The sequence below is a fragment of the Tachyglossus aculeatus genome, chromosome X1 (assembly GCF_015852505.1).
Source record: "Tachyglossus aculeatus isolate mTacAcu1 chromosome X1, mTacAcu1.pri, whole genome shotgun sequence".
NCBI lineage: Eukaryota > Metazoa > Chordata > Mammalia > Monotremata > Tachyglossidae > Tachyglossus > Tachyglossus aculeatus.
The window spans coordinates 90628021-90652434 of record NC_052101.1 but is presented as its reverse complement, the minus strand read 5'-3'; the positions used below and the strand labels follow the sequence as shown (position 1 = coordinate 90652434).

Genomic DNA, 24414 nt, shown 5'->3' with positions numbered 1-24414 from the left:
CAAATGGAATATTTTTTTAATTGAATTTGCATCCTGTGAATACAAAAATTTCTTGACATAAAAGGTGAATTCAACAAAATAGAAAGGTAGCAAGCAAGACCCTCCCACTCTCAACTCTGAATTGTCTGCCTCCTTAGGCTTGGAACAGTTTCCCCCACTCCATCCTTATTATTATTAATAATAATAATAATAATGATGATGGTATTTGTTAAGCGCTTACTATGTGCAAAGCACTGTTCTAAGCGCTGGGGAGATACAGGGTGATCAGGTTGTCCGACCAGGGGCTCACAGTCTTAATCCCCATTTTACAGATGAGGAAACTGAGGCCCAGAGAAGTTAAGTGACTTGCCCAAAGTCACACAGCTGACAAGTGGCGGAGCCAGGATTTGAACCCATGACCTCTGACTCCAAAGCCCGGGCTCTTTCCACTGAGCCACGCTGCTTCGCTTGTTGGATGTACCAAACGCTTCCTTGAGTTTCCTCTGGAACTGTTGAGAAACTGTTCCTCTGACACTTCCTAGTGATGTACCATTAATTCAGGGAGTCATTGGAAAGCATTTCACTGTGGGACCACAAATTTGTAAAAAAAGAGTATTACAGAGAGGGAGTCTAGACTTCCTTTTAAACAATATAAAATATTGACGAATCCAGGAGTTCACAATTAGATAAATTGAAGAGCAAAAACTAACCTTATTAATAATAAGAATGCTACCAATTATGGCATTTGTTAAACACTTACTAGGTGCTAAGCATTGGGGGTTGATACAAGGTTAACTTGAATCTTATCCTCAGCACTTGTATACACGTGAATATATTTTTATTTATGCATTTAATTTTTTTTTTGGTGGTTTCGTCCTGTTTGTACTACTTGTTCTTTCTCTGGCCTTTGCTATCTGTAAATACTTTTTTATCTGTCTCTCCCCTCCTCCCCCCTTAGTTTGTAAGCTTCAGGGTAGCGTATCTATGTCTTGCTCCTGATTTTCTCTCCCAAACACTTAATGCAGGGCCTAAGGGAGAGGGATGTTTGCACTCAGTAAATACTAATGATTGATTGCCATTGTCTCGATTAATCCCATCTAGCTGCTGGAAGGTATAAATTTTATAACAGAGATCCCCAAGGTCATCTGCCATTAAGTCATAAAGATGCATTGGGTTTGTTAAGTCTTCATATGGCAAATTTCTAATGAAAATAAGTAGTGTTTCTTCCCTTCCTAAATTTCACAGAGAACTTTTAATATCAGTCAATACTGATTTGGGGGGAGGAGTGAAAGGGGAAGGCAGAGAAAGCTTTTTTTTTTAAAGAATATTTCATGTTTGGCGTTCACAAACACTTTGCAAACGTTTCCGTCACTTTCCGATCATCTGTAAAATGAGGATTGAGACTGTGAGCCCTATGTGGGTGAGCCCGTTGTTGGGTAGGGACTGTCTCTTTATGTTGCCAATTTGTACCTCCCAAGTGCCTAGTACAGTGCTCTGCACACAGTAAGCGCTCAATAAATACAGTTGAATGAATGAATGACAGGGACTGTGTCCAACCCGATTTGCTTGTATCCACTCCAGTGCTTGGCACATAGTAAGCGCTTAACAAATAACACTATTATTATTATTATTACTAAGCACTTGGGAGAGTACAATATAACTGTTGGTAGACATTACCTGCCCACAGGGAGTTTATACTTTAGAGGCGGAGAGAAACAGTAATATAAAGAAATTATGAATATGTACATAAGTTCTATGGGACTGAAGATGGGGTGAATAAACGGTGCAAATTCAAGTGCACCCTCTCCTGTGAAGAAAGTAAGTTTCTCTTTCTCAGAGGAGGTGAAGAAAAAAATAAGGGTCTTCACCAAGCTCATTCAGCAATTCAGGTATTTTTCTTCCGTTTTAGATTCAGAGCACTAGGCTCTGTGTCCATCATCATCAAATGCCTTTGTGCAGGTAGATCTACACCAAATGTTGGTCCATCAGGTTAGCTATCTTCCCATGAAGATCTAGAATGCTGATTGGCTTTTGTAAGAAAACATAACCCAGCCACTTACTAGATGATCAGGAGGTCTGCCAGAGAATTGTCTCCAGATTCTTAGTTAGTTATCACACTTCAGTGTGACAGACAGCAAAGTGTTGAAATTTCTACCTTCCGTATTCTGTTCGAGCAGAAGAAATCCCAAAGCCCAGTAATGATTTTCCTCTAATTTGGAAGAATAATTCTCCTTTTCTCATGGGTTTTGCTTTCACGTGGCTTACGGGCCGGCCATCGTAAGACTTACATCACAGTTGATTGATGTAGATTGCATCTTAGGATGAAATATTTACAGTAGCAACAAATTTTCTCATTGGGAGCACTGTTATGAATGGAGGATTGGTTCCCAGACCGAGGTGGGATACCCAAATTACCAGGCTTGCGTTTGCAGTCTAGTATAGATAAGTTTTACAGCTATGTTCATGCATGTAGTCAGAGATTTTCCATGACAGGATAGCAGATTTTTATTTCTTCAGAAGTAAAATGGATGTGTAAAACCTCCCTGAGAATCCCACCTGTCAATCAGGTAACCCTCTGGTCCTCTGAATTTTCCCCTGTATTCCTCCAACACATCATGGCTTTTTAAATTGTTTCCCCATTTTTTCTGTGCTTCCCATGTACCTTACCACCTGGACCCCAGAAACTACTTCTATAAAGGATGCTAGAATTATAATGTTGAAACCGGTGCTTTGGAACTAGAAATATCTTTGGCTGAGGATTGCTGGTTTATTAAAATTTTACCAACTTTGTTCTGTTTTGAACCAATTATCAGGCACTATTCACATCCATGCATTGGTTTTTATATCCAAATGAAGGGGCATAAGCCCTAAAATAATAAATAGAATTCATTCATTCATTCAATCGTATTTATTGAGCTCTTACTGTGTGCAGAGCACTGTACTAAGCGCTTGGGAAGTACAAGTTGGCAACATATAGAGAGGGTCCCTACCCAACAACGGGCTCACGGTCTAGAAGGGGGAAACAGACAACAAAACAAAACATGTAGACAGGTGTCAAAACTGTCAGAATAAATAGAATTACAGGTATATGCACATCATTAACAAAATAAATGGAGTAGTAAATATGTACAAGTAAAATAGAGTAATAAATCTATACAAATATATACAAGTGCTGTGGGGAGGGGACGGGGGTAGAGCAGAGTTGGGGGGGGAGGGGGAGGAGGAGAGGAAAAAGGGGGGCTCAGTCTGGGAAGGCCTCCTGGAGGAGGTGAGCTCTCAGTAGGGCTTTGAATGGAGGAAGGGAGAGCAGAGAGGAGGCTGATGTGGTAATCCACTCGGGAAAGGATGAGAGATTGAACCAGCAAGGTAGCGGTTTAGATGGAGAGGAAAGGGCGGTTATTGGCGATGTTGTGGAGGTGAAACCGGCAGGTTTTGGTGACGGATTGGATGTGGCGTGAATGAGAGAGCGGAGTCAAGGATGACCCCAAGGTTGCGGGCTTGTGAGATGGGACGGTTGGTAGTGCTGTCTACAGTGACAGGAAATTCAGGGAGAGGACAGGGTTTGGGAGGGAAGATAAGGAGCTCAGTCTTGGACATATTGAGTTTCAGTTGGCGGGCAGACATCCAGATGCAGATGTCCTGAAGGCAGGAGGAGATACAAGCCTGGAGGGAGAGAGAACAGGGGCGGATATGTAGATTTGGGTGTCATCAGCATAGAGATGATAGTTGAAGCCGTGGGAGCAAATGAGTTCACCAAGGGAGTGAGTGTAGATAGAGAACAGAAGGGGACCAAGAACTGACCCTTGAGGAACCACTACAGTAAGGGGATGGGAGGGGGAGGAGGAGCCCACAAAGGAGACTGAGAATGAATGGCCGGAGAGATAAGAGGAGAACCAGGAGAGGACGGAGTCTGTGAAGCCAAGGTTGGATAGCGTGTTGAGGAAAAGGGGGTGATCCACAGTGTCAGAGGCAGCTGAGAGGTTGAGGAGGATTGGATTTGGCACTAAGATCTCTGCTCTAAATCTAAGAGCACCATGAATTATCTGTGAACTCATTCTAGTATATGTACAGTATTGAAGCTAACCTTGTTTTGATATTCTCTGCATTGATCTCTTGGGAGATTTTGGAAAGCCAAAAAAAAACTACTTCTGAAGTGGCTCTAGTTTAAAAAAATTGGGAAGTTGGGTTGCCCCAGCGTCTTCTATTTCAGCTTTAAAAATTCATCTTATCTGATGTACAAAAATTATTCTGGGTAAATGTTTATCATCTGTGTAAAGACTTATCCTCTCTGTTCCAGCTTTAATATATGCATAGGTAAGGTTTCTGATTTATAATGTCTGGTTTTCGCAGCCTCTTGAAAAATTATCAAGGTGATTTTCATTTTTTCCCCCATTGTCTTGAATTAATCTCGAAATCGTATGAAGCATTTCTCTTGTCATTTACATTGACACCCAGGGCCAAGGTTTGAAATTAATATCAGTAGGAATATATAGGAATATTTTTTAAGAATGTGATTTTCTTTAAAAACAAAGCAAAGCAAAAACAAACTCCAAACCCCTTTTCTCGTTTTAGCTGCTCATCGATATGAAGAGGGCGAATCTGAAGCAGAGAGCATTACTTCCTTCATGGATATTTCCAACCCCTTTTATCAGCTCTACGATACTGTTAGGAGCTGTCGGAATAACCAAGGACAGCTTATAGCAGAACCTTTTTTCCATCTGCCATCGAAGAAAAAATATCCCGATTATTATCAGCAAATCAAAATGCCCATTTCGTTGCAACAGATCAGGTAAGGGGCCATGCCGTTTGTTTCTAAGATCCTATGAGTGCAGCAATCCCCCAGTACGCTACTCGTGAATTTTAATGCTGATATTACTTAGAGCCCGCTCATAACGGCTGTAGTGCTCCAATTTCACCATGCCCGAGCAACGTGGCCTAGTGGCAAGAGCCCGGCCTCGGGAGTCAGAGGTCGTGGGTTCTAATCCCGGCTCCGCCACTTGTCAGCTGTGTGACTTTGGGCAAATCACTTCACATCTCTGGGCCTCAGTTCCCTCATCGGTAAAATGGGGATTAAGACTGTGAGCCCCACGTGGGACAACCTGATAACCTTGTATCTCCCCCAGCTCTTAGAACCGTACTTGGTTCATAGTAAGCGCTTAACAAATACCATTATTGTTATTATTGTTATTATTGTTATTATGCCGGCCTCCTGCATATTCCCAAAACAGTAACTGCTGTGTTTTTCATTATTGGGTAAGTTATCTCGCACGTAGAAGCAGCATGGCCTAGTGGAAAGAGCACAGTCCTGGGAGTCAGAGGACCTGGTTTCTAATCGTGGCTCCACCATTTGTCGGCAGGGTGACCTTGGGCAAGTTGCTTCACTTCTCTGGGCCTCAGTTACCTCATCAGTAAAAAGGGAATTAAGACTGTGTGCCCTTCATATTCATGTCTGCCTCCCCCTCTATACTGTAAGCTCGTTATGGGCAGGGAACAGGTCTGTTAATTCTGTTGTACTCTCCCAAATTCTTAGTGCAGTGATCTGCACATAGTAAGCGCTCAATAAATACAATCGATTGAGTGTAATCCATCATGAGGGGGCCAGTGAGGCCTGATGACATGATTATGGGACTGGGAGTCGGAAGACCTCGGTTCTTGTCCCGGCCCTGCCATTTGCCTGCTGAGTGACCTTGGGCAAGTCACTTCTTTGCCTCAGTGTCATTATCTGAAAATGAGGGAAAAAATGACCTGGTTTCCCTCCCTCTTAGTCCATAAGCCTTGTGAGGAGCAGGGACTGCCTAGCTGTTTATCTTGCACGTAACCCAGTGCTTGGCACAAAGTTAAGTGTTTATACCATCGTGATCTCAAATTATACCACTCAATCAATGGTATTTATTGAGCACTTACTGCATACAGAGCACTGTACTGTTTGGGAGAGTAAAGCACAGCGATGTAACAGACACCTTAATACAACATATTAGAATTCTTCTGGGGAGCAGTAGGAGTGTATTGCCTGGCATGAGGCATTAGCTGCTTCTGCAGTTGTAATAATAGTATATATGAGGCCATTTCTGTGTGTAAAGCACATTACTAAATGCTGTAGCAGGGGGAAATACATGGATGAGAATTAGACATTGTCCTTGGCCCCCAGGGAGCTCATAATCTAGGAGAGTAGAGGGGACTGACAACGGACCAGTAAGGAAAGAAAAAACGCCAATAATAACGATGGTGATATTTGTTAATCACTCACTATGAGCCAAGAACTATACTAAGCTCTGGGGTAGATGCCATGTTCATTCTTTCATTCAGTCGTATTTATTGAGTGCTTACTGTGTGCAGAGCACTGTACTAAGCACTTGGGAAGTACAAGTTAAGGTTGGTCTACACTTTGTTAAAATGTAATGGTCTAAATCGATCTGGTATGTATTTGTGTTGCTATTTGGTTATGGAGTTTTTACCGCTTGAAAAAGTATGTTTTTATTGCCCTTTTATTGTTTTGTTCTCGTGCCCACAAGAATTCCCTTTACATGAATTTCTGTGGGAAACTATACTTTGTTTTGACCTCTTTCAATTACTCATGGAACCAATTGGAGATGTTAAACAGCATTTTTCAGTAGACACATTTGATAGAATTGAACCTTATTAATTTTTTCCTGGTTACTGAAAGAAATTGGGCTCTTGGAAGTTTCTCAGGGTGTTCATGATGTATCTCCTGTCTGAGGTGACTAGGTAGCAAAGCTTCTTATACGATTAACTGAATTCTTTTTAGTTTCATTCAGCAAAGGTTAAGAAAAAAAAACTCTTGACTGTTGCCCTAATTCATCAGAATACTGATTGTCAGTTCACAGTGTAACTGTTCATTTGTCTTGGAACTGAATAAAGTCAGAGATCTGTCTTTACTGTTCATTAATACTTTCCTAGTTAAAGGATAGATGCGAAATATGCTCACAGAGTTCCCAAATCTCTCGTTTTCAAATGATTGCATTAACTAAAATCAGACTTAAAGTTTTCCCCCTGAATTTGAAAAGTCAATATTAATAGTGCTCTTAAAAACATGAAAGGGGCAAGTGGGGAGAACCTTCACCATCATAAACGTTTTAGTGGATAAAAACAAAATAAGTACATATGAGAGCCTGAGATGGTTGACGGCATGGCATGGCTGAGATAGTGGTGTAAGTCTCATAGAGGAGGGAGCTTTTTAAAAGGGTTTTGAAGGTAGAAGGAAAATGTGGTTTGACGAAACTTAGGTGAAAAGAGCATTCCAGGCAGAGGAAAGAGGTGGTGAGTGTCACAAGCCAAGGATGGCTGGAAGCTTGCTGGGAAGATGCAATGAGCACAAGTTAGGAGACTGTGCCTTTTTTATGATGATGATGATTATTTTTCATTATGTTACTTGCTTACTATGTGCCAAACATTGTTATAAGCTCTGGGTAGATACAAGTTAATCAGGGTTGTGCGCAGTCCCTGCTCCACATGGGACTCACAGTCTTAATCCCCATTGAACAGATGAGGAAACTGAGGCACAAAGAAGTTGTGACTTGCCTGAGGTCACACAGCAGGCAAGTGGCAGAGCCAGGATTAGAACCCAGGTCCTCTGACTCCCGGGTCCGAGCTTTTTCCACCAGGCCACATTGCTTCTCCAGGATGCCAGGAAAAACCTGGCTTTGAGGAGCTGGGATGCAGGAGGCACTTTTTTTTTATTTGGTCAGAAGCTCCTTGAGCATGGACAGAAGTCTGATAACCAACAACTTTTCGGTGTTAATGTAGCAGATTCAGTTGTCTAGTGTTCTTATCATGATTTTGTCCCTAATTGGACTTGCTGTTGTCCAAATGCGATCAATTGGTCAGTAGTATTTATTGAGCAGAACACTGTATGAAGTGCTTGGGAGAGTACCGTAGAGGTAGAAGATTTCCACACGGAGCTTACAATCTAAAAAGGGGATACAGTATAATGAACAATGAGGATGAAATAGAGAATGGAAAAGTGGATATGTGGAAAAGCAAGTACTTAAAAAATAAAATTTTTTGTTGTTTTGTTTGTTTTTTGTTTTTAGTGGTATTTGTTAAGTGCTTGCTATGTGCCGGGCACTGTGCTAAGTGCCAGGGTAGACATACACTAATCAGGTTGGACACAGCCCCTGTCCCACATGGGGCTCACGGTCTTAATCCCCATTTTACAGATGAGGTAACTGAGACCCAGAGAAATTAATAGACTTGCCCTAGCCACCCAACACTTAGTACAGTGACTGGCACATAGTAATAATAACAATGGTATTTGTTAAGTGTTTACTATGTGCCAAGCACTGTTCTAAGTGCTAGGGTAGATACAAGGTAATCAAGTTGTCCCACGTGGGGCTCACAGACTTAATCCCCATTTTCCAGATGAGGTAACTGAGGCACAGAGATGTTAAGTGACTTGTCCAAAATCACGCAACTGGTAAGTGGCAGAGTCAGCATTAGAACCCACGACCTCTGACACCCAAGCCCATGCTCTTTCCACTAAGCCAGTGCTTAACAAATACCACAATTAAGGTCACACAGCTGATGTGGTGGAGCCGGGATTAGAACCCAGGACCTTCTGGCTCCCAGAACCACGCTCTATCTACTAGGCCACGCTGCTTCTTATGCATGTAAATCGATTGATCCGAAAATGCTATGGGTACATATGCGCCTAGGTGACAGTTGAGAGGATAGTTCTTGGAGAAAAAACATTATTTAGAGAAGGCTTCTTAGAAGAGTTGGAATTTCAGAAGGGCTCTGAAGATGGGGAGAGCTGTGGTCTGGTGGATTTGAAGTGGGGGACAAGAGGATCAGAGGCATCAATCCGTTGTATTTATTGAACACTTACTGTGTGCAGATCACTGTTCTGAGCCCATGGAAGAGTTCAGATAACAGGTGGTAGACACGTTCCCTGTCCACAACAAGCTTACAGTCTAGAGGGGGAGACGGGCATTAGTAGAAATCAATTATGGATGTGACATAAAGTGAATGAAGAATGAGGCTCAGGGAGGTGAGCTTGGGAAGAATGGCGAGCACAAGCTGAGGTTCAGTTGGACAAAGGGAACAGATAAGTTTTATATGGAGAGAGTTGTGGTAGTGCCTTAAAGCCCATGATCAAGAATTTCTGCTTATTGTGTGGAGAATCTACCAGTACTCACCTATTCCCCTCATCCCCAGTGATTTAATATGTTCTCCAAAATAGCATTTGAATTGGCCACTCTTCTGTTTGGAGTTTTATATTTGTCCCTTTCTCTGTGTTGCCTAATACATTCCCTATGATTTTACAGGGAAAGATGCCACCGATATGTTTAAACTTGGTAAAAGTAAAACGTAGCTCATGGCCGTAGTAGACATTTTTTGTTCTTAAGAAACTGAGTTGAGCTCCCTTGAGTCCCGTGCGGGACAGAGACTGTGCTTGATCTGATTAGTTCAGTGCTTGGCACCTAATAAGCGCTTAAGTAATACCATTATTACCTCAAATGTGTTATGTAAATTGCATCAGGCTTTTCTCAAAGGCAGGTAAAACCTGCAGTTTCTTCCCAAATGGGTTGGTCTGTGCTAAATAATAAATTGAATGAATTTTTAAAAAGTCCTCTGCAATTCTTTTTGAAACCATCTATGTAACTATTTCCTTCTTTCTGGGCCTTCATGAGATAAGTATATCTAGCCAGAGACCTTTAATAGCTATAATAATCATCATGGTATTTTTAAGTTCTTTTAAAGGCTTCCTGTGCTCATCATAACCAGCAGACATCCAGTTTGAGCCAGCCTTCCCAGAGTTAATACCAACAGAATATCCTCTCATACACGATAAATAACAATAACATCCAACCCTTGGCTGTCGGTATTATTCAGGCGTATTTATTGAGCTCTTACTGTGTGCAGAGCACTATACTAAGTGCTTGGGAAGTCCAGGTTGGCAACGTATAGAAACGGTCCCTACCCAACAACGAGCTCATAATAATAATAATGGTATTTGTTAAGCACTTACTATGTGCCAAGCACTGTTCTAAGCACTGGGGTAGATACTGGATAATCAGGTTGTCCCCATGAGGGGCTCACAGTCTTAATCCCCATTTTACAGATGAGGTAACTGAAACACAGAAAAGTTCAGTGGTCTGCCCAAGGTCACACAGCAGACAAGTGGCGGAGCTGGGATTAGAACCCATGTCCTCTTTCCACTAAGCCACACTACTTCTGTAAATGTCAACTGCTAGAGAAAAATGGAAGTCTTAATTCAAATAGCGAGTTTAAAAAATAATCAGGCTCGTAAATGGTTAGAAATATTGATATTCGGGTACTTAAAAATACTACTCTATATTGCCGAGATTTTTAAGCCTCCGGCTTGAGTATAGCTATGCAATATGTAAACAGTGCTGTGCACACAGTAAGTGCACAATAAGCGATAAGCAATAAGTACAGTAAGCGATTGAATGAATGAAATAAATAAACTCTCAGTCTGGGGAGTGACCCTTTCAAGCACGGGAGGAGCTCGAAGCTCCCCGTATCAGCCTTGTAAGGTAGTCTTAGTGTCCAGAGGTAGCAACCCTTCGTTCCAGTAGGATGTGTTTTACGTTCTAGCTTCAGAATGAACACACATCTTGACCTAGTGGGTGGTAAGTATATGGAATCTGCTACCGAAGGAAATTGTGCCAGCAGAAAATAACAGCCGTTTATGGAAGGTGTAGTCATGAGAACGTTTATGTACAAGCGCTTAATCATTGGATCGCTGGAGGAAGAGTTGGGAATGTTGGGTGGTAGTCCATCTCTAACCATGAGGAGGGATAACAAGGGGGGCAGCCATCACAAGGTTCCTTCAAGCATCTTGTTGCCCCTGTTGGGAGTCACCACCCGAAAATCTCCCCTTCTCCGCTCCTGTCCCTCTGTCCTCCCATCTTTCCCAGCAGTATCTCCAGATCTCTCAATTCCTCACTATTCATTCATTCATTCATTCAGTCATATTTATTGAGTGCTTACTGTGTGCAGAGCACTGTACTAAGCGCTTGGGAAGTACAAGTTGGCAACATATAGAGACGGTCCCTACCCAACAGCGGGCTTACAGTCTAGAAGGGGGAGACAGACAACAAAACAAAACATATTAACAAAATAAAATAAATAGAATAGTAAATATGTACAAGTAAAATAGAGTAATAAATATGTACAAACCTATATACAGGTGCTGTGGGGAGGGGACGGAGGTAGGATGGGGAGGGGGAGGAGGGGGAGAGGAAGGAGGAGGCTCAGTCTGAGAAGGCCTCCTGGAGGAGGTGAGCTCTCAGAAGGGCTTTGAAGGGAGGAAGAGAGCTAACACTATCTACCCCCTCCACCTGCATGTGACCCCCATTCCTTAGCACTTTATCTAAACACTGGCCCCCTTCTTCCCTCCCGTCCACCGTCTTCAACCATTCACTTTCCAATGGCTTCCCCCACTGCTTTCAAACATGTTCCTGTCTTCCCTATCCTACTAAAACCCTCCCTTGATCCAATTCATGCATTCAGTCGTATTTATTGAGTGCTTACTGTGTGCAGAGCACTGTACTAAGCGCTTGGGAAGCACAATTCAGCAACAGAGACAATCCCTGCCCATAATGGGCGCACAGTCTAGAAGGGGGGAGAGAGACATCAAAACAAACAGGCATCAATATAAATAGAATTACAGCTATATACACATCATTAATAAAATAAATAGAATTATAAGTATGTACATATATACACACAAGTGCAGTGGGGCAGGGGTAGAGCAGAGGGAATGAGTGGGGCGATGGGGAGGGGAAGGGAAGCAGAGGAAAGGTGGGGGGCTTAGTCCGGGAAGGCCTCCTGGAGGGAGATGAGCCTTCAATAGGGCTTTGAAGCGGGGGGAAGTGTGCTAGTTTGGCAGATTTGAGGAGGGAGGGCATTCTAGGCCAGAGGTAGGACGTGAGCCAGGGGTCGACGGCGGGACAGGTGAGAACGAGGCACAGTAAGAAGGTTAGCACCAGAGGAGCGAAGTGTGCAGGCTGGGCTGTAGAAGGAGAGAAGGGAGGTGAGGTAGGAGGGGGCAAGGTGATGGAGAGCTTTGAAGCCAATAGTGAGGAGTTTTTGCTTCATACAAAGGTCGATAGGCAACCACTGGAGATTTTGAGGAGGGGGGGTGACACATCCAGAACGTTTCTGTAGAAAGATAATCCAGGCAGCAGAGTGAAGTATAGACTGAAGAGGGTAGAGACAGGAGGTTGGGAGGTCAGAAAGGATGCTGATGCAGTAATCCAGTCGGGATATGATGAGTGATTGCACCCCAAGTTTCCCTCCAGTTATCACCCTATCTCCCTCCCACCATTCCTCTCCAATCACCTTGAGAAAGTTGTAAACACCTGCCACCTCTTTTTTGTGGCATTGAACTTCCTACTATGTGCCAGGCACTGTACTAAGCACAGGCTAATCATGGTGGACACAGTCTTAATCCCCATTTTACAGATGAGGTAACTGAGGCACGGAGGAGTGAAAGTGACTAGCCCCTGGCCACACAGCAAACAAGTGGCAGAGTCGGAATTAGAACACAGGTCCTTAGACTCCCAGTCCCATGCTCTATCCACTAGGTTAAGTTGCTTCTCTCCTCCAATTGTCTCCCTGACCCTCTCCAATTGGGTTCCCGCCCCCTTCGTTCCATGGAAACCACCCGCTAAAGTTACTATCAATCAATCAATCAATCGTATTTATTGAGTGCTTACTGTGTGCAGAGCACTGTACTAAGCACTTGGGAAGTACAGGTTGGCAACATATAGAGACAGTCCCTACCCAACAGTGGGCTCACAGTCTAGAAGGGGGAGACAGAGAACAAAACCAAACATATTAACAAAATAAGATAAATAGAATCGATATGTGCAAGTAAAATAAATAAATAGAGTAATAAATATGTACAAACATATATACAGGTGCTGTGGGGAAGGGAAGGAGGTAAGACGGGGGGGATGGAGAAGGGGAGGAGTGATCTTCTTGCCAAATCCCATGGCTTCTACTCCATCCTAATCCTCCGCAGCCTCTCAGCTGACTGACACTGTGGACCACCCCCTTCTCCTTGAAACATTATCCAGCCATGGCTTCACCGACACTCTCCTGGTTCTCCTCCTGTCTCACTGCTCCTCCTCAGTCTCCTTAGCAGCTTCCTCCTCTGCCTCCCACCCCCTAATAGTGGGTGTCCCTCGAGGCTCGGTTCAGGGTCCCCTTCTAGTCTCCGTCTACACCCGTTCCCTTGGAGAACTCATTCACTCCCGTGGTTTCAACTACCATCTCTACGCAAATGATTCTCAAATCTACCTCTCCACACCTGACCTCTCCCCTCTGCAGTCTCCTATTTCCTCCTCCTTTAGGATATCTCTAACTGGCTATCCCATCGACACCTCAAAATAAATGTGCCCTAAACAAAACTCCTCAACTTCCCACCCAAAACCTGCCCTCCCCATGTCCTTCCCATCACTGTAGACTATACCATCCTTCCCAACTCCCATGCCCTAACCTTGGCTTTATCTTCGACTCATCTCTCTCGTTTGACCCCCGCACTCGCCCCCGCCAAGTGCCCATCCACTTACCCATCAAACAGAAACCCCTTATCATTGGCTTTAAAGCACTCAATTTGCTCTCCCCATCCTCCCTCACCTTGCTTATTTCCTTTTACAATCCAGTCTGCACATTTCTTTTCTCCACTGCCAACTTACTCACTGTACCTCGATCTCACCTATCTTGCCACTAACCCTTTCCCCACATCCTCTCCCTAGCCTGGAACTCCCTCCCCCTCCATATATGCCAGACCACCACTCTCCCCACCTTCTAAGCCTTATGAAAATCACATTGCCTTCAAGAGGCCTTCCCCAGTTAAGCCCTGTTTTTCCCTACTCCTCTTCCTTTCTGTGTTGCCTTTGCACTTGGATCTGTGCCATTTTGGAACTTGGTATTTGCCCCACCCTCAGCCCTGCAGCACTTATGTGCCCATCCATAATTTGTTCATTTATATTAACGTCTGTCACCACCTCTAGACTGTAAGCTCTTTGTGGGCAGGGAATGTGTCTACCAACTGTGTTGTACTCTCCCAAATGCTTACTTCAGGGCTTGATTAAGTTGATTGAAGACGGAATACTCGTCTAGGTAGACCGTTAGTCTGTCTCGCTAATGATGAAGCAGGGAAGCATCGTGGCCTAGTGGAAAGAGCACAGGCCTGGGAATCAGAGAACCAGGTTCCAGTCCTGCCTCTACCATTTCTCTGCTGTGTGACTTTGGGCAAGTCCCTTCTCTGCTGTGTGCCTCAGTTCCCTCATCTGTAAAATGGGGATTAAATCCTACTCCCACCTACTTAGACTGTGAGCCCCATGTGAACAGAGACTGTGTCCAACCTGATTATCTTGCACCTACCCCAGTGCTTAGTACAGTGCTTGGCACATAGTAAGCACCTAACATGCCACCATTATTATGCTGGTCCTTATATATTTTTGTTCTTTTATAACAAAGTAAAAATGATATACTGTTCTCTTGTTGGAAGTGTCTTTGTAAAGGGCGCTTCTCAATAACTGACTAACAAGAAACAACATGCAGGTCTTGTGTCGTTCCTTTCACAGAACCAAGCTAAAGAATCATGAATATGAAACTCTAGATCATTTGGAATGTGATCTGAACTTAATGTTTGAAAATGCCAAACGCTATAATGTTCCCAACTCGGCCATCTATAAGCGAGTTTTAAAGATGCAGCAAGTTATGCAGGTAGGATATTTGGGTTTTGTTGAGAATGTGACGTGTTCGGTGTGGTGGTGAAAGTTTGACATAGCCTATTCCCTTGAAGAAGTGCAAGTGTTGGGAATTCAGCACCATCTCCCCAAATCCCTGTGCGCACAGTTAACATTCGGTTAAATACCACCGAGCGGGTGAGTGGGTCATATTGCAGTGTTATGAAAGTATCGTCGCCATCAGCTGATTCTTAGGGCATCTGCAAGGCCATGGCTATATATTCAGTTCTGCCACGATATCTGTTCTCTTGGCATTTTGGCTCAAACATTGTTAGGGAATTAGGGAATATGTGTTCAACAGCGTGCATCTATTCAGCTAGAGCTGACGACATGTCAGAAAAAGCAGTTTGAGCATACACTTGCAGCACTGGACTAGCCAAGTACCCCAGCGTGAGTTTTTCTTAACATGGAGCTTGGCAAATACACAGCCCCTGCTTTCTAGGAAAACCAGATGCTTCGAATGCTTATCCCGCATAGTCAACGATGTATGGCCCATAATAGGCATCTTAAACCGATGGCATTTCTCGTTTCACTGGGTCAACTTTCTCTGTGCCCACTACTTTGAAACTCCAAGTTTATTTGGCTGCAGAGCTTTAAAAATTCATGTGTTGCTTGAAAAGTGGATCTTCTTTCACCTCTCTCTCTCTCTCTCTGAACTTCCACTCTTCTCAGTTACACTGTCTCTTTCTCTCTAAAAGAAAGAGTACCAAAGAATCTCATGAGTTATGCAGGTAAAGCTTTGTTTAGTGTGACCATCTTGTCTCTCATTTAGTCTAAAATTTGTGAGTTGAGTTCAAGTACTTGATAGTCTGAACTGTTGTTGATGAGAATCGATTGTTTAAATCCTTAGGTCCATTTTTAACCCACTATTCGGTCTTGCAGACTTTCATTAAATTGTAGTTATTGGAAATCTTTAATGATACTTTAATATTCATGCATCCTACTTGTGGTTGTATCTTTTGGAGTGAATCTGATCTGTTCTGCTCTTTAATATTCATGGATTCTGGGCGCATTCAGCAGAGATAGCTTGACTCTAGGGATTTGCTCTCATTCAGGCAAAGAAGAAGGAGCTTGCTAGGAGAGATGACATAGAGGACGGAGACAGCATGATCTCTTCTGCTCCATCCGACACCGGTAGCGCCAAACGAAAAAGGTAAGGACTCTTTTCTTTCGTAACTCTATAGGTTTCCCCGCAGCATTTGTGTTCTCTACTTCTGGGGCAAGTGCAGGAGTATGTGACTAAGAGCTGTTGAATGTGGCTTCGAAAATTACAAACTTTACTTTTCTCCTCCCTCGTGTGCTAGAAATAGAAAATGTTTGAACTCAAGCAGGGCATCAGGAGGAATTTAAAGGAAGGCACTTATTATGGCAAAATTGTCTACTCTTCCACGCAGGAGTTTTCCAAACTGTGCCTTTGGGGATGTCGTGGGAGAGTCCGTTTCAGAATTTTGAAATCCTACCTCTGGTTAGAAAGCTATTTAGCCCAGTCTCCCAGGGCCCAGGTTTACTCCTTGGAAGTGAGTTTGGCACTTTGGGCAGGGTGTTGACTCTTTCGGATCAGTGGGAGACCATCAAGTGCATTACTGCATGGCATTAAATCTGGGGTGGACAGAATATAGCCCCAAGGCCACATTGGTTCCCACACTTTGTCCAGCAAAAGTGAAAATCGATATCACATTGTCATTGCACATGTTTATAAGTGTTGCAGATTTGTGTAGGAACAACCTGAAGGGTTCTTTAAACAATAAGTATCATCACCATTTTATTGCTAGGTGTATGTGGCCCTCAATAGTTTGCTTATAACCATTCAGTAGCCCCCCAGCCCAAATATTTGCTCACCCCTAAACTAAATAATCTCCGGTGGCCCCCAATGCCAAGTTTCCTCCCCGGCAAAAGTTAGGCACTTCCTTGAGGTCATTGGGGATTAGCTTGTCACAGGATGTACTGGGAACATAGTGTCGCAACGCGCAAACTGGGTATTCTGAAAGAGCTACCATGCCTCTCATGGCATGTAGCATACAACAGAGGAATACATATAGGCACCAGCGACATTGTAGACTTGTAATGCTTGAATTAAAAGGTAAGGGGGTGATCTTGACCACTTGTATTTGTTAAGTAAGTTGATGCTCATTTTGGAGGCTAGATCTTTATCTGCCCCTTTTTGGTCTGTTGCCATTTTACATCTTAAATCATGTCATTAAGTGCATTCAACCTTTCTTCTCCCGTTCTCCTCTTTACCGTCTTTTCCCCACCTCTTCCCTCCCTCCTCCCCTTTTTGAAGAAGAATGTTGTAGGTGATATGCCAACGTAATGTTACTATGAAATTTCATTGGGATGTTGCTTGCATCAGGTCAGTGTGTAGGCTCAGGCAAAGGAAGTCAGGAAGGCTTTCCCAAACGTAGCCATTATGTGCAGTCTTTTTCGGTTCTAACTCTCCTACGCAACAGACAACTTGGACAGGAAGGATTGTTGACAGAAAATTAGCCAAATAGAGACAGAATATAGCTGGGTTTGAGGCTTGGCTGATAGAGTTGGCAAAGATCATCAGTAATGGCTAAGTTTGTTGTCTAGTTGCTTTTCAGAAGCACACTAAGATTTTTAGGATCAATCAATCTGTAGTATTTACTGAGCACTTACTATGTACAGAGCAGTACGCTTGGGGAAGTACAATACAAGAGTTGGTAGACACGTTTCCTGCCTACAGGGAGCTTACAGCCTTGTCAGTTGTTTAGAAAAGGAAGTTGTGTTGTCCTCTATCCCTCCTGTGATAAGAACATTGGGGGAAAACTTTTATCTTTAAAAATAGCTTTTCATCGATTGTGGAGTAGTAGTGAAATTGATTGGAATTCCAGAGGTGTACATCTCCTCCATTCCTAGCCTATGAATTGCAAGATTCCAAGTTATTAATTCCTTGTTATACCAGGGGCAACGGTGGAGAAATGAGAAACCAGATCAGAGACATCAAATCAAGGACATCTTTAAGAGTGTAAAATTATGTAACTCTACTACAGCATCGTTTGTGTTTTCCAGATCAGTCACCAATCAAAGATAAAAACTTCTCAGGCAAAAGAAGGTAATGAAGGCAATTAGTGATAGTATAATTGAGTGCCAGCATGGAAGGATAGAGAGACTGTTAAAAAAAAAAAAACTAGCTGAGTGATGAAGAGAGAATAGCCCTAAGGGGATAGCGCCACAGACATTGTGTGTTTGGGCTTGCCATTTTATCGTGCAGATTAAATGAACTTGATTACCCTCTACCACATGTTAAAATGAAAGAAACAGGCTTTTGCAATCCACTTAGTTCTCCCATGGGGCGAGGGTATGTCTTTTCACTCCATGTTTTGGATAGGATGCAGTCGGGAAATTAGGAACGCTGTTCATATCTGGATATCATGTGATGTAATATTGCAAGAACGAGTTATGCCTGTGTATGTGGCAGTGATCAAGGTGTGCATGTTAATAGCCAGGTTTTCCAAGATGCAAGGTTTGTTTGTCAAGAACATAACCCCCGCATTAGAGCAGAATGCAGTATAACAACTTTCCAGTTCTGGTGAAGGCACCCAGGACTGGGAAGTGGTGTATAGAAGTGGCAAGCTCAATTGAGAAGAACTGAACAAATCTTAAATTATGTGCTGTAGAAGAAAAAAGTGAAGTTTGAAAATGCACTGCAGCTGAATGGATGTTAATGAGACAGTCCAGTACTGTAACTAGAGAAAATAATAGCCAAAAAAGTTCATAATAATAATAATAATGATGGCATTTATTAAGCACTAACTATGTGCAAAGCACTGTTCTAAGCGCTGGATAACCCTACAGGGCTTAGTGGCTTTATAGGCTAACTATTTGGACTGTGAGTCCCCTGTGGGACAGGGACTGTGATGATCTCTAACCCCAGTGCTTAGGACAGTGTTTGCAACGAAGTAAGCGCTTGACACATGCCACAGTTGTACTTGTCGTTAATATCATTGGGAAGAATGATCCCAGCTCCGCCACTTGTCAGCTGTGTGACTTTGGGCAAGTCACTTAACTTCTCTGTGCCTCAGTTACCTCATCTGTAAAATGGGGATTAAGACTGTGAGCTCCCTGTGGGACTACCTGATCACCTTGTAACCTCCCCTGCACTTAGAACAGTGTTTTGCACATCTTAAGCGCTTAACAAATACCATTTTTTTAAAAAAAAAAAAACCTAGGCACTTCAACAGCTAAGGAAATGGGCTAATGTTGAAGTCTGTCATAGGAATCAGGACCATGCCGAATTACTCATTCATTCATTCATATTTATTGAGCGCTTATTGTGTATAGAGCACTGTACTAAGCACTTGAGAGCGTACAATACAGCAATAGACACATTCCCTGCCCTCACGAACCTACAGTCTAGAGGGGGGAGGCAGACATTAATATAAATAAATGACAGCTATGTACGTAAGTGCTGTGGGGCTGGAAGGGGGGATGAAAAGAAGGAGCAAGTCAGGGTGACGCAGGAGGAAGTGGGAGAAGAGAAAAGGGGGCCTTGGTTAGCGAAGGCCTCTTGGAGATGTGCCTTCAGTAAGACTTTGAAGTGGGGGAAGAGTAATTGTCCGTCGGATTTGAGGAGGGAGGGCGTTCCAGGCGTTGGAGGACGTGGGCAAGGGGTTGGCGGCGTGACAAGATAGACGAGATCTAGGTACAGTGAGAAGGTTAGCATTAGAGGAGCCAAGTGGGTGGGGCTGGGTTGTAGTAGACGAGGTAGGAGAGGCAAGGTGATGGAGTGCTTTAAAGCCAATGGAGAGGAGTTTTGGGTTGATGCGGAGGTGGATGGGCATCCCCTGGAGTTTCTTGAGGAGTGGGGAAACATGGCCTGAATTAGTAGTTACTAGTAAGGTAACTGAGTCCAACCAGACCTGAATTTAAGTGTTAGGTACGCTTCTTGTTCTGCCTTATCCCCTTTCATAATACCAAACAAGGAAAGAATGATGATGGGAAGCATGATTAGAGATTTGTTCTGTTCCTTATGAGAATAAGCTTCCACCACAAATTTAAAGGTGTCTTCAGTATTCAAGCGTATTTCCAGGTGCCGATTTTTTTTTTAAGGGAAGTAATCCGTGACCTTTTTTTCTTGACCGTATTTGATTTGTGGTACCGATGTTTGCTGATTCTGCTTCTCTTTATTGATGATGTGTGTTTCTCCTTTCCCAGGAACACTCATGACAATGATGTGTTGGGTCTCAGGAGACTGTCCAGGTGTGCATACATTTTATATATACATATATATATATAAATGTATTTGTAAATGGTGAACTCTGCCATAGCGTGAGCTGAGGTAATTTGAAGAAATAGGAAACCTGTGTTGAGGCTCAGGAAGCATAAACGTTTCCCTGGGTGTCAGCTTAAGGAAGAAACATCTTCTGCAAAATAAAGACATAGTCTATAGAAATAATATTCACAGGTCCATTAGACCAAAGATAAAAAGTGTGACCTTGAGTCCATTTGGGAGTGACCCCAGTTTATAATTAGCTGGATCCATAAAGCTTACTTGCCTTTATGCCTGTCGATTTTGGTAAGAAGGCAGTGTGGGCACACAGTGCTGCTGCAGGGTGTCCAGGAAGGGGAAGGTAAGATAGACCTAACTCTTCTCACTTAGAATATTGTTTTAACCAAATTGAGAGGGGTGAGAAATAGAGAGGAAATAGCCCTGGCAATATCATCAAAGATGGTGCCAGGACACGTGGCTGCCAGTTTGGCTTTAGGTGCCCCCGAATGACACGATTATCTTCAGAAACTGTGAATTTACTCATATTCTATTGAAAGATCTTCCTCTTTAACCCCATTACTTCTCAGTGGGCACTTACATTTTGGTAAACAAATTCAGAAAGCTGAATTCATAGAGCCAGTTGCAACTCGGGATGTACCAGGAGTAAGAATGCTGGTTTTATTGATTTCCTGTTGGCATAGTTCAAATCGAGCAGCTTATGAGAGGTTGTGGACTGTGGGGGCCAAGGAGAAGGTTATGGAGAAGTGTACATTTTTATCACTCGTCCGCATTGCTGGTTTAAGGAATCATAACCAAAGCATGGCTTTGTTTTTTAAGTTCACAAGCATCCCTATCATCAACTTTGTCCTTGATTTTTGCCAAAGAGCGTAACCCTTGGAAGGGGGGAGGGATGAGAAGTAGGGGATGAGAGAAAATGGAAAATTTCAACCTTAAAAGGTACTGCAAATGGACAAGCTAAATGGTGAAGAGAAATACCCAGTATTGTGGACCCCTGTTTTCGTTTTTCTAAATTTGAGAATGGCTTTCTAACTCTGAAATTGTTTTTAACTTAGTATTTCAGTATATCTAGACGTAATTAGCAAAGCAAGTCCATACGTGTTCACTTGCAACAGAGTGTGGGAAAAGAACCGAGAATAATTGAAGGACTTTAGGTTTTAATTATTTTCTTTCTTACGCATTCTGTTTTAACCAGTTAGCTAATAAAGATGACATTACAAATGACATAAAAGGACCGCCATCTAAAAATTAGTCCATTTTATAATAAATCTTAATCAGATAGGAGCGATGTTTCCTAGTTGTCTGTTCTGATTTCAGATTTGGAGCTTGTCCCAATAGAAGCTGCCAGGTATCAAAGTCAGTGAAGAAAAATCAATCATCTATCATTTGTCTCGGGTCGGCCAGAATTACCAGATCAGTTCCTATGCCTTGCTCAGAAAAAGAGATCAATTAAATAGGTTTCATCTGTGTTGTTCTGGCAATGCCGGGAAAATGCAAACCTGTTAACTTGGCTATAACTGCACCCAAATTTACTTGAAATATATCATTTACAAAGCTCATGCAGTAGACTCGGGATCTTTGAGAGCTAGTAGGGTAAACACATTTTTTTCTTTTTTCTCCGTTGTAAGGAAATGGCAGTTTGGGGGCTGTCAAAAGCACAGCCCCGGGAACCTGGCTTTTCCTCTTGGGTAAATCACCAGGAGTGAACGTTTCTAGAAAAATGCCTTGATATTCCTGCAGGGAAACCTTTATCCTTGCTGGAGCCATTATCGAATAAGCCTTTTGACCTTGCAGGCTTAAAATGGTATTCTTAGTTCTGTTTATTGTTAAATTCAGCTCCCAGAAGTATACACAGCGCGGCTCAGTGGAAAGAGCACGGGCTTGGGAGTCAGAGGTCATGGGTTCTAATCCTGACTCTGCCACTTGTGAGCTGTGTGACTTTGGGCAAGTCACTTAACTTCTCTGTGCCTCAGTTCCCTCATCTGTAAAATGGGGATTAAGACTGTGAGCTGCACGTGGGACAACCTGATTACCTTGTATCCCCCCCAGTGCTTAGAACAGTGCTTGGCACATTGTAAGCACAGAACAAATACCATCATCATTATTATTATTACACAGGAGTCGAGTTGGTCTTTTCCAGCCTGCTGGATTTGAGTATAGAATTCTGGAATATGAAGCCCAAGTTTTTAAGTTTTACAAAGGCATGTTTTCAGCCTGCTCAAAGCTTTGTGGATGGAGAGCTGTCTGTCAGGCACCTTCTCCTCATGACTTTCTGGCTTAATCTGGGTTGGGAAAACTGTTACTACCATATCTTCATGATGATGATGATGGCATTTTTTAAGTGCTTACTATGTGCCAAGCACTGTTCTATGCACTGGGGGGGGATACAAGGTAATAAGGTTATCCCACATGGGGCTCACAGTCTTAATCCCCATTTTACAGATGAGGTAACAGGCACAGAGAAGTGAAGTGACTTGCCCAGAGTCACACAGCTGACAAGTGGTGGAACTGGGATTAGAACCCATGACCTCTGACTTCCAAGCCCGGGCTCTTTCCACTGAGCCATGCTGCTTCTCTATCCCAAGGTGCCTCCCGGGAGCTGTTATAGCTGCTAAACAAGAACCCGACTCCAAAACCACAAAGGCTTTTTGCCATTGCAAAGCCACCGGGAGAGGTGGTGTGTAATGAGTAGCTTGTTTGCAAGAGAAGGACTTTGCAAACTACTGAAGGAAGAAAAAGCCAAAAACTGGAAATAGATAAAAGAGTTTGAGAGTAATTCATGTAATGAGGATCACATGGAAAACTGCAGTTCACCTTTCTGCTTTATGAGGTCTCCATCTTTTCGTGGCTAACTTTAAAAGTGAGGTTAGCCTGAAAGATCCTCAGAGGAAGCTGTGCTGTTGCCCTTGAAATCCTTTAAACTCATTATAGAATCCTGATTTTTTAGACATCTGGGTGTTGTTTTTTTTGTAAGCTCGTGGCTGAATGTTGAAAGGAATACTCCTGTGAGATGGAACTTGACACTCTAAGTGGGAGGGTGACATGAGAAGTATTTGTCCTAAAACTGTTACCACGTGGGGACCGATTGCTTTCTTCCAGCCACTCAGTCGGGTCCTGGGAAGACCTTTTCTCTCAAAGGGAGCCAAGCACCTGCTCAGCTCCTTTTTCTTACTTTTCTGTTTACTGGTCTTACCTGCTGAGTTGGTGGCTAATGGTTCCTATCCAGACTTTATTTGACCAAAAGAGCTGCTTAATGATATGTGGGGGAACTACAATCTGGGAGTCGGGGTGGGGGGTTGGGGGAGCCTCTCTAGAGCAAGACAACTTCCTGGTACTTACCTTAAGCTCTTGACCCTTTGTTGCCAATAGCAATCTTGAAGAGTGTTTGTCAAAGAGATTGAACTGCACCCCTTGTTAGGTTCTGGTAAACTCGGTCCACAAGGACAGATGGCTCAGCTTCATGCAGCTTTGTTTTATTTGTCTTCAAAGAACAAATTGGGTTTGAGTTTGAACTGCTAATTAGGATGTCATTCTCTCTGGCTATTAAGCCAGATCTGTTCTTGCCCAGTGGAGCAAATTGCAGGTTTTTAGGAATCCAAGGTTAGCTTCCATTGGCGCTTTTAACACAGGAGCCCAGGACTGAACCTCCCACAGTCACTATCTGGACATTTACTTTGAAAATTGCCTGCTGGTTCAAGAATGGGACTCCCCCTACGCTCGTGTTTCCCTAAAGGGTTTCCTAGAGAGCATAGCATTCTTTGCAGACATATATATATATATTCGATGAAAAGTACAATTAGAAATTTGTGCGAGAGATATAATGCAATTTCATTTTCATTCTTGCTAAAAGAAGTGAACTGCTCTCCTTATTTCCCTCACTTTCTCCCTCTTCCACTCCCCCTGCCCCCCACCCCCCATCCAATAGCAAAAAGAACATAAGAAAGCAGAGGATGAAGATCTTATTCAATGTTGTTCTTGAAGCCCGGGAGCCAGGGTCAGGCCGAAGACTTTGTGATCTGTTTATGGTTAAGCCATCCAAAAAGGATTATCCTGATTATTATAAAATTATCTTGGAGCCAATGGACTTAAAAATCATTGAGCATAACATCCGCAATGATAAATACTCAGGAGAAGAAGGTATGATAGAAGATATGAAGCTAATGTTCCGAAATGCAAGACACTATAATGAAGAAGGCTCACAGGTACTGTTTATATTGCATAGGAATAATTCTTTTCATGCTTCATTGCATAAGGAAATGTCTTGTAGTCTGAAAATTTTTAGAAGAATCCAACTTGGATTATTCCTTTAAATTGTGTTATGTTATTTTTTTTCCCTATTCTTGGATAAAAAGAAGCATTTTGGCCTAGTGGAAAGAGCATTGGCCTGAGTGTCAAAGGACCGGGCTACTAATCCCAGCTCAGCTACTTGCCTGCTCTTTG

General features: G+C 43.0%; 1 protein-coding gene across 8 annotated transcripts in view; it reads left to right on the top strand.

Moving 5' to 3' along the window:
- PBRM1 (polybromo 1) overlaps positions 1-24414 on the top strand; it is a 110508-nt gene that overhangs the window by 41734 nt on the left and 44360 nt on the right. For 5 of the 8 annotated variants that reach the window (XM_038772069.1, XM_038772071.1, XM_038772072.1 and 2 more), the window contains 5 exons: positions 4552-4768; positions 14562-14703; positions 15782-15879; positions 19902-19946; positions 23900-24176. In XM_038772069.1, coding sequence (XP_038627997.1) covers positions 4552-4768; positions 14562-14703; positions 15782-15879; positions 19902-19946; positions 23900-24176 — 779 coding nt within the window. The remainder of the gene's footprint in view (positions 1-4551; positions 4769-14561; positions 14704-15781; positions 15880-19901; positions 19947-23899; positions 24177-24414) is intronic. The other 3 variants (XM_038772074.1, XM_038772073.1, XM_038772070.1) reach the window with 1 other exon arrangement.